This window comes from Mandrillus leucophaeus, unplaced genomic scaffold, assembly GCF_000951045.1.
Source record: "Mandrillus leucophaeus isolate KB7577 unplaced genomic scaffold, Mleu.le_1.0 Scaffold339, whole genome shotgun sequence".
In the NCBI taxonomy this organism is placed as follows: Eukaryota; Metazoa; Chordata; class Mammalia; order Primates; family Cercopithecidae; genus Mandrillus; species Mandrillus leucophaeus.
The window spans coordinates 3232663-3242918 of NW_012103576.1; the positions used below are offsets into that span (position 1 = coordinate 3232663).

The 10256-nt window shown below is 53.3% G+C and overlaps 1 protein-coding gene across 1 annotated transcript in view; it reads left to right on the plus strand.

Moving 5' to 3' along the window:
• Positions 1-7317: 7317 nt before the first annotated feature.
• ELF4 (E74-like factor 4 (ets domain transcription factor)) overlaps positions 7318-10256 on the plus strand; it is a 16777-nt gene continuing 13838 nt past the window's right edge. Inside the window, exon 1 of the mRNA XM_011988840.1 lies at positions 7318-7601. Within this exon, the coding sequence (XP_011844230.1) occupies positions 7527-7601 (75 nt within the window). The 5' untranslated portion in view covers positions 7318-7526. The remainder of the gene's footprint in view (positions 7602-10256) is intronic.

The window sequence follows — 10256 nt, forward strand, 5'->3', positions numbered from 1 at the left end:
CGCACTGGCCTGGCAGGGACCTTGATAAAGAACACTGTCCCTTCAATAAAAGTTATCTGACTTAATATCCTGTTGGTACCAAGTCATAGATTATCCCAGCTTCTAAAAAAACCACTAATGAATTTAATTAGTCTCTAGTCAGTGTTTGTTTTCTTGAGATGGAGTCTCGCTCTGTCACCCAGGCTGGAGTGCAGTGGCGCAATCTCAGCTTACTGCAACCTCCCCCTCCCAGGTTCAAGCGATTCTTTTGCCTCAGTCTCCCGAGTAGCTGGGATTACAGGTGCCCACCACCACGCCCCGGCTACTTTTTGTATTTATAGTAGAGATGGGGTTTTGCCATGTTGGCCAGGCTGGTCTCAAACTCTTGACCTCAGGTGATCCACCCTCCTTGGCCTCCCAAAGTGCTGGGGTTACAGGCATGAGCCACCGCATCTGGCAATATCTTTTAACATTCTTACAGCGAGAACACGCTGCACATCTTGGGGTCTCTACAGCTACTGTATCTCCCCATAGTCTATCAAGTTCTTTCCTTTGGGGTGGCTCTGGGATTCACCTCCTGACTTCCAGCTACCCTACCTGGTCTCCTTCCATCTCCTCCACTCGCAGACTCATTCTTGTTTTATTTATTTATTTATTTTTGAGATGGAGTGTTCACTCTGTTGCCCAGGCTGGAGTGCAGTGGCGCAATCTCAGCTCACTGCAACCTCTGCCTCCTGAATTCAAGTGATTCTCCTGCCTCAGGCCCACTCTTACACCCAGACCAAACTGCCCTTCCTAAAGGGCTGCTTGTTATACCCCTCCCTTGCTCAAGAATCTACAGTAACTCACAGTCAGTTTCCATATTAAGTTCACATTCCACAGTTCCATGGATCCACTTATCCAGCTTCCCAAGCAATGTTCCTCTCTCCCTCTAGTCAAACTGGTTTCCTCTCTCTACCATACATTTTATAGTTGTTGCTTTTGTCCCCTCAGCCTTCATTTCATCCCGCCACCTCCATTTCCCTTTCTTCCTCTCTGTCTAGGTAAAGATATGCTTTACCACAGCCCCAAAGTAACAAATCAGACCAGGGAATTGGAAAACACGCTGGCCAGGCATGGCGGCTCACGCCTGTAATCCCAGCACTTCGGAAGGGTGAGGTGGGTGGATCACTTGAGGTCAGGATTTCGAGACCAGCCTGGCCAACATGGTGAAACCCCATCTCTATTAAAAATTTAAAAATTAGCTGGTCGTGGTTGTACACACCTATAATCCCAGCTACTCAGGAGGCTGAGGCACACCCTGGAGGCGGAGGTTGCAGTGAGCCAAGATCGCGCCACTGCACTCCAGCCCTGGTGACAGAGTGAGTGAGACTTCGTCTCAACAAAGAAAAAAAGAAAAACACGTTTGGGGCATAGCAGAGAGCTTTTGCCTACATTAGCTCATTAGCCTTTTGCAACAACCCTTTGAGCTAAGTAGGAGATCCCTGTTTTACAAAAGACGAAAGTGACCTGCCTCAACCCCAAGGCAGAGCTGGGACTTCTAGCTGGAAAGCTGATGATCTTAGGGTCTGCAGGGGCTTCTGGGGGCTCTCCTAGGCTGGAGCTGGCAGACTATTATACTGGGGTTTAGTGGCTGCCACACACTTGGGTTTCTCCCTTTTCCTGCAGTGGGTTCTCCCGTCATTGGCTTAGTGCCACTGCCCTGTGCCTCGTCCCTGAAGCACTAGAGATGGTGATGTGGTGGCCGCAGGCACTTCCAGGGGGTGCTCTTTTGGCCTTCTCAGGGCAGCTGGGGAAATAGGTTGTCTTTGTCACTAACCCTCCCCCTCCTCTTCCTCCCCTATGGGGCTTCTGTAGTGTAGTGCTCTTTCTTGCCACATAACCACAACCCAAAGAGCTGGGGCGGGGTGAGGACAGGAGACCCATAGCACTGCACCAGCCGCAGCAGCCTGCTCCTCCCTCCCTGCCGGGCCCCCAGCCCAGGCGAGGAGTCAGCCCCTTCTCACCCAACAGCTGGAACCCTCCAGCCCCACCCTGTGTATTCTGGAGCCAGTGGGGTCCACCGTCTGGAGCTTAATGGGGCCCACAGCCCCTGTTGCTCTCTGGGAGGTCACCTGAAACTCATCATCTGGATGAATGCTTTTTAATTTTCAAAGTGCTTTTCCACTGCCATCTTTATTCACCTGAGACTCCCTGGTGAGCGCCTGCTAAGCCTGGATTACTCACAACCCTCACCCGCTCGAAGGATGACAGAAACCACAGCCCAGAAAGATGGCCGACTTTTCCATGGTCACACATCTTGCTAGGATGCAGCCGGAACGCTTCCCTCCTCCTCCTCCCGGACCCTAGGCAGTCTACACTGTGGGTGGGCTGTGGGTCCCCTGGAGAAAGAGGAGAAAGCATCTCTTTGCCTGGGACCTGCCATGTAATCACTCCTCCTCTGGGACAGACCAAGGCCTGGAAAGAAGGTAGGGGAAGAGGAGAGCTGAGAAGGGTGTGAGAGCGGGGCCTGTAACTGGGGAAGAGTCCTGGGCCCACCTCGCCGTCAGAGTTGGGACAAGTCCTATGCTGGAATCAGGTGGTGACAGAGGAGCAAGGAAGGAAACTGGGTTTCTTGTAAATAAGCGCAGAGAAACCCCAACCAACAGAGCTTGCAAAACCTTTCTTTTTTCCCTCCCTCTTCCTGGTTTCATCTCAAATGGAGTGGGTGGTAGAAAGAAAGGAATAGGAGAAAGAGCTGACAAAATAGCGGTGACTAGGGCCCCTTCACTGGGCACTTGCTTAAGGAGGAAGGTTAGCTTGCTCATTGGAGTCCAGTTGTAACTGGACTGAGGTTGTGGGTTCGAGTCCTGTGGATGGGTGAATTCTGCTTTGCTCAGGACTACAGACTGGATATAGTCCTGACTCTGGCCTTCTGTCTCTTAAATTCACGCCACTGGTCACATGGTGCAGCAGGCAGTTCCCTGCTTGAGGACTATTCGCCGGAGGACGGGCTGTTTTTCAGTCGAGGGTACAGCTGTTCCTGGGGTAGTTTCCATTTTGCTTGTGGTTGTGGGGGAGGGGTGTTGAGGGAGTGGGAAATGGCATGAAGGAAATTGTCACTTCCTTTCCAGAGAATTCCAGAAAGGTTTCATGGAGGATGAGGTATTTCAGGAGTTAGAGCTGGCTCCGAGGGGACAAGGAACCGGAGAAGGAGAATTGTGCTTTGTGGCCCAGCTGACCATCTGGCCTCCATGTTTCCTGGCATGTGTGAAAATGCCACGGGTGTTACCGGCAATTCTGTGAGAGCCATTGGCTCAGCTGAACGGGTGTAGATTTAAACTCACTCCACGGAGACTGTGGACGTGGCTTTCACATTAGGGCTATTTCCTGTAGGGGAGGTCCAGATGAGTGGTTGCTGGACACTGCCTGGTATGTTTCAGTGACAGCCCCAAGAAGGGTCTGTGCGTCTGAAGGGGGCTGAGTTGTGACACAGGAGCAGCCCAAACCACTTCTATTTTGCTTCGGTTTTGAAATGCAGTCAGAGCCACAGAGGTGTCTATTTGTGGGCCGGGAGGTCGGCGCCTTCGCCTGCACACTCCCTCCTGCGGTCCATACACTCAGAGAGCACCCAGGGGCACAGACTCTCGCACAGGCTTTGCTTTTGGCCCAAGTAAGACAGGCGCTGGGAGCCAGAGACCCTGTAGGGCCTCAAAGGGGGCGAAGGGAGTGGAGCTCTTGCCACCCTGCCAGTGGACTGTGACTGGAGCAAGCTGTGAGCTGTGCAAGGATGGGGCAAGGTAGGGGAATTCACCACCAGTTACTAAGGGTTCCCAGGCACCTCAATTCCCCGAGCCAAGTGTCCGTGTGTGCCCCCTGAATCCTCCACTCACTGGGGAGGCAGCATCCAGGACTCTAGGCTACGGAAGCTGCATCCCAGCCAAAGGGCCCACTGGAGGGGAGCCCCTGGTGGGGGCCTCCCTGACCTGCAGGGCGCACCTCCTATGGTGGTGGCATCTTTGGTTTCAGGTTCCTGGGAGAACGAGGTTATTTTGAAGGACTGAAGGGGGGTTCACTCCTCTGCTGGGGAGAGTGAGTGAACATGCAAATGAGCTGCTCTCCACCTCTCACTTTCAAATCCTCAAACATCTCAAGGGGGAGGGGGAAACTTTCTGGACTGGAAGGTTAGGGCGGGATGGTTTCTCAGCCTCGGCCAAAAGAATAGGACAGCTACTTCCTCCCCCTCCAGCCCTTCAAGACCTTAGCTTCAGGCTCGGGGCAGATGATCACGAGGATGAGCCTTGGGTGCCAGGTACAGCCTCACAATACCTCACAAACTCGAGCCCTCAAAGCCTGCATCCACCAAGTCCTGGATTTTGCTACTTCAACATGTGGACACAGAAAAGAATGCCCTGGGAATCATCTCTCTTTGATTTCAAACCTCTCTGCATTGGTGACCAAGGATCCCATTCAATGCAGTGCAGGGCCCTGGCTGCCTCCCTCCCCCACCAGCTCCCTAGCACATGGACTTTGGGGGATCTCACCCCCGTGACCCATGGGCCACATAGCTGGGACTGGCATTCTCTTCCTGAGAACCCCACCCCCATCTTCAGCACAGCCACTTCCAGCCAGCATTAGCTCGGGTTTGTCATTCTCACGAAGGCAGCTGAGGCTGGCCCAGAGGAGGAACTGACAACTGAGCTTGCGGCTTTGCCGGCCAGACCAGGGCAGCCCTTTGACACACAGAGGCTCTCGTGCACACGTCTCCATGCTTGGGACACATGCACACACCCTGCACACGCATATACCTACAGTGCGCTTGCACAGCCACAGCCAACACAAATAGCGCACCCGGGTAAATGACAATGCAAAAACATACAGAGGTCACCCCAGAAGGTATGCGCATTTTTCTCATTCTCACGTAAGGCAGAGTACGTGACACCTACCCGCATCCACTGTGTACAGATAAATGTTGCCCAGAAAACACACCTCACAGTTGCTGACTGACCCATACCACAAATCTATCCATCCATCCACCCATCCACCCGTTCATCCCTTCATTCATTCATGCATTCATTCCACAAACACAAATTGAGTGTGTTACATGCCACACATGATGCAAGGTGCTAAGGTTTCATCAATGTACAACTCAGTTGTTCCTGCCCTCAAGGAAGCCTCTGTCTTATGGGGGAGGTAAGGAAGGTGCATAAAAGTAGCCCAGGCAGACAGCACCAGCAATGAACTCGCAAACATGAAATCCTGATCTGGAAAGAAGAGATGAGCAAGCCCAAAGGGAAGGGCTATAGCGGGTGACCTTGGGGGAGGGGACACACACAGGAGTTTCATGTTTAGACAAAGTGGGATTAGGTGAAAGTGATCACCTTTAATTTGATTAGTATGAGAATGTTTCCTGGGGGCAGACAGAAGGCCTGTGGGAGGGCGGGAGCTGCTGTGGAATGCAAGCCTTGGGGCGCTTAGGTTAGTGGCGGGAGGTGGGGGGACAGACCTTCCAAGCATAAATGGCCTTGGGAGGCTTCACAGACCAGTGGAGAATGGGTTGCAGACAGGGTCTGGTGGGGGTAGGGTGGTGGTGGGAGGAGTGAACCCAGGGCAAGGGCTGCAGGTTCCCAGTCGCCTCCTCCCAGTACTCAGCCTCTCACTCGTCCAAAGGGTAATTCAGACCTGACAGGTTGAGTTGAGCGACTTCTCCCGACTTTTTGCTGGGGTGGGTGGAAAGGTGTGGGGGTGAGGGTGGGGGTGGGGTGAGGGCACGGCCAGCCCTGTGGGCTAACGGAAAGGAAGTAGGAGAGGCCTGGGTGTCTCCTGTGGGGGAGAGCGGTCATCAGGGAGGTCACCGTGGTCCCCCTCCCTTTCCTCCCCTTTGCCCCTCTCTGAAGTTCCTCATTTCTTTCCGGGCCAGGAGAAGGTTTGGCCACCCCGGCACTGCCAAGGGAGTGTCAAGGAGGTGGAGTGCAGTGTGTGGCTCCCGCTATGGTGCATGGCCCTAATTCTTCAGGCGCTCATGGTGAGGCCAGGCTGTTCGTGGACCCACCCACATGCACATCCACACACTCAGAACCGAGCCCAGGGGACGAAAGACGTGGCGCCTGGAAGTGGAGAAGCTCCAGTGATGGGGTGGAGGAGTAGAGCTGGCTGGCGAGGAGGGAGGTGGGAGGGCTGGGGCTGTGGGAGGCAGGCCTGGGTGTGACCACCCACAACACGCACATGAGGCGCCTGGGCACTGACAGCCCTGAGGAGTGGCGACAGGGGAAACAAATGCAGGCCCGGGCGCCATGTGACACCGTGAGCGCTGAGGGCACGTGGGGCAAGAGGAGGTGTGTTTGGGCTGCGGCAGACACAGAAGATTTCCTGGAAAAGGGGCCCGAGCCAGCCCCAGAGGATGGGGAAGGTTCCGCCTGCCCCTCCTCCAGCCGGGGCTCTCCTCGCCAGTTCCCAGGGTGACAGTTCAGTCTTGAAACTGAAAGCAAAGCTGAACCAAGAACACAAACCCACACACAGCACAGAGGCCACGCTCTCTGGCGGGTGGCAGCGGTGGTGGTGAGGGTGGGGAGTGCCGACGAAAACAGGGTGCGTGGCCCGCCTGTCCCCCGGTCTCCAGGCTCTCTGGAAGTTTGGCTCCATCTGAGAGTCCCATCCCTGAGAGCAGAGGCAGGCCACTGCTGGTCCTCACACAGCACAACCCCCACAGTGAGGCAGGCATGGGTGTGACCACCCCCACTTCTTCCTCCGTAGACGTGGCCCCTCAAAGCTAACTGACCCCCCACTCCCAAGGTAAAATTAGGCTGACTTCACCTGGAGTCAGGCAGAGTCAGAAGAGCACTCTGTATACCCACAGACCCCCACTCAGCCCCTCACACGATTCTTCCCCCAAGCCAAGGGAGTTACAGGGATTCTCCATGCTGCCGCCTTGTCCATGAGGCTGGGCCGGGCGCCCTGACTCCCCCTATGGCCATGCCCTGGGGATTAGTCTTCAGGGTGGAGAGAGTGCAAAGTTCCTCCATCTGTCAGTTTCTCCAGGGGAAGGCGGGGAGGCAGGGAGGGAGGCTGTGTGTCTTTGGGACTAGCGTGAGATGCCTATGCTGGTGACCCAGACAGGCACCAACACTCAGCCACTTCCCGCTGGAGGCCATTCAGTTGACTTCCTCTCTCTCCTTCTTTCTTTCCCTGACCTCTTTCTTCTCTGTCGCTTTTCTTCTCTCCCCATCCTCCCCTTTCCACCACTCCTCTATTGGCAGTCTGCCTTAGCATGGCAGGGCCCCTCTGGTTCATAGGCAGTTCCGGCAACGGAGCTCAAGGAAGGTGACTTACTCACTGTCCCCATCTCTCCCTTCTCTCTAGGTCGCTCCTGTGGTTGGTCCAGCCCAGAATGCAGCCTTGAGCCTGGCTTAGGCCACCACCTATTCCAGCTCTCTCCACCCCCTATTTTACCGCAGCTCGGGGGGTAGGCTCTAGGCTCCAAAGTACCTGGGTAGTGTCTCTTCATCAAGAAAGCCCTACAGTTCTGGAGGGCTCTGATAATCCCATTGTCAGCTCTCTGAAAAGACAGCATGGCTATTACCCTACAGCCCAGTGACCTGATCTTTGAGTTCGCAAGCAACGGGATGGATGATGATATCCACCAGGTATGGCCCCAGAGAACAGAGCACAGTCAGCCCATGTGGACAATCAGATAGACACAGACAGCCAGGCAGACAGCCAGGGAGCCAGCCGGCTGCACAGCTAACCAATCAGCAAATATCCATCAAGCACCTACTATGCTCAGGGCACTGGGCCTGCGTGCCAGCCAGTCACTCATGAGGCTGGTCCGGAGTCACCGGGCAGTCATTTAGGGAGCTGGCTGCCCACATGCAATCATCGAGCCGGCCAAACAGCTGCTAAGTACATCAGCTGGGCTGTTGGTTAGTCAGCAACATGGACCGAACGCATAAGGGGTACACTGACCATCGAATGCATTTTTCGGCCACTTCTCTTCTCCCAAAGTGTCACAGTGAGAAAGCTGTGGAGACAGCCACATAGCAAGAATGAGCGCTGCCAGCTGAACTGTGGATGGGTGTCCAGGCCCTGACATTTTCAGAGTCATCTTTTTGGCCCCAGCCTGAGGATCCAGGGCAAGCTGGAAATGAGGTCTTTTGGTGGGAGGAAGTTGGAAAATAGGACAGATTCTGGCGCTCACTCAGGTCCTCACTGCTCCATACCTTCCCTGCACTGGCACGTTTTCTGTGCATTTAGATGTACCCATTGAATGGTGTCCTGGCAGACTCATCACTGCCCTCCATTCTCCTCCTTCCACAAAATGGAGAGAGAAGAGGCATCCAGGCACAGTAGAAGGAATGGAAGATTAGGAGTCAGGAGCCCTGGGTTCTGATCCCAGTTTGGCCACAATGTCACCTGAGCAAGTCCTTTCCTTTACCCTATTTTATTTATTTTATTTTATTTTATTTTATTTTATTTATTTTTTTTTTGAGACGAAGTCTCTCTGTTGCCCAGGCTGGAGTCCAGTGGCATGTTGTCGGCTCACTGCAACCTCTGCCTCCCAGGTTCAAGTCATTCTCCTCAGCCTCCCGAGTAGCTGGGATTATAGGCACCTGCCACCACCCCCGGCTAATTTTCGTGTATTTTTAGTAGAGACGGGATTTCACCATGTTGGCCAGACTGGTCTCCAACTCCTGGCCTCAAGTGATCTGCCCAGCTTGGCATCCAAAACTGCTAGGATTACAGGCGTGAGCCACCGCGCCTGGACCCCTACCCTATCTGACTGCTGTTTCCCCATCTTCACCAAGAGGCGATCCAGCTGGATTATCTCCAAAGGGCATTCCAGTCTAACTCAGATGCTCTCTATTCTAAATCCTGTGAGGATGGAAAACTGTCCAATCTCTAGCGGCCTACCAAAGCCTGCCCCCTAGTGGCCTTTGAGCACATTGGACATTCTGTCTACCTCCTTACCTAAAGCAGCTCTATTTTATTGAACATACGTGGTGTGCCTAGCCTTGTGGAGGGCATCAGACAAGGAGAAAGGAAGAAAAATCTACCATACATGAGTTCTCAATGCTACTTGTCATTTTTCATTTGTTTCTAGTCCACTCAGCAGTTGTTTCTTTTCTTCATAGAGGCTGTTTTTCACAGAAGCAGTTCTTACCTTCCAACCTATTCCTCCACCCTCAGTGGACAGCCTCTCCTCCAATCCACAGAGAAGTTCAAAGCCCAGGATGCCCTCAATTTCCCTCTCTTCTCTCTTTTTATCTGTAATATCTGTTCTTGTTTCCTTCCCACTGGCCCAGGAGAAAGAAATGTTACTTTTCCTTGCAAGGGTAACTCCCAACCTCTGTACTTAATCTGTTCTCTCCTGCATCCTTCAAGACCTCAAACCATCCATCACATCCTGTCTCTCGTATCTTTTACTTTTTATTTTTATTTTTTGAGATGGAGTTTCACTCTTGTCACCCAGGTTCCAGTACAGTAGCACGATCTCGGCTCACTGCCATTTCTGCCTCCTGGGTTCAAGCGATTCTTGTGCCTCCGCCTCTGGAGTAGCTGAGATTACAGGCGAGCATCACCACGCCCAGCTAATTTTTGTATTTTCAGTAGACACGGGGTTTCACCATGTTGGGCAGACTGGTCTCGAACTCCTAACCGCAGGTGATCCACCTGTCTCGGACTCCCAAAGTGCTGGGATCACAGACGTGAGCCACCGCACCCGGCCTCCCGTATCTTTTAGATCTCTCAGATTTCTTTCCTCAACTTTGAACATCTTCAGATGTCCCCAACCCTAAAAGAAAAACTTCTCTCCCTTCTGCCCCCACCTTCAAAATAGCACCTTTTTACACCTTTTTAGTTCCTTTCTTCCCCCCAGGGTAGTCTCCACACTCTGTTTTTACTTTCTTACCTCCCTTTCACTCTTTTTCTTTCTTTCTTTTTTTTTTTTTTTTTTTTTGACAGGGTCTCACTCTGTTGCCCAGGATGGAGTGCAGTGGCTCATTGCAGCCTCAACCTCCCCAGGCTCAGGTGATCCTCCCACCTCAGCCTCCCAAGTAGCTGGGACAACAGGCGCATGCCACCGCACCTGGCTAATTTTGTGTATATGTGTGTGTGTATATATCTCTCTCTACAGAGAGAGAGAGAGAGAGAGAGAGTTTTGCTCTCATTGCTCAGGCTGGAGTACAATGGCGAGATCTCGGCTCACTGCAATCTCCATCTCCTGGGTTTAAGCGATTCTCCTGCCTCAGCCTCCCAAGTAGCTGGGATTACAGGCGCACACCACCATGCCTGGCTAATTTTGT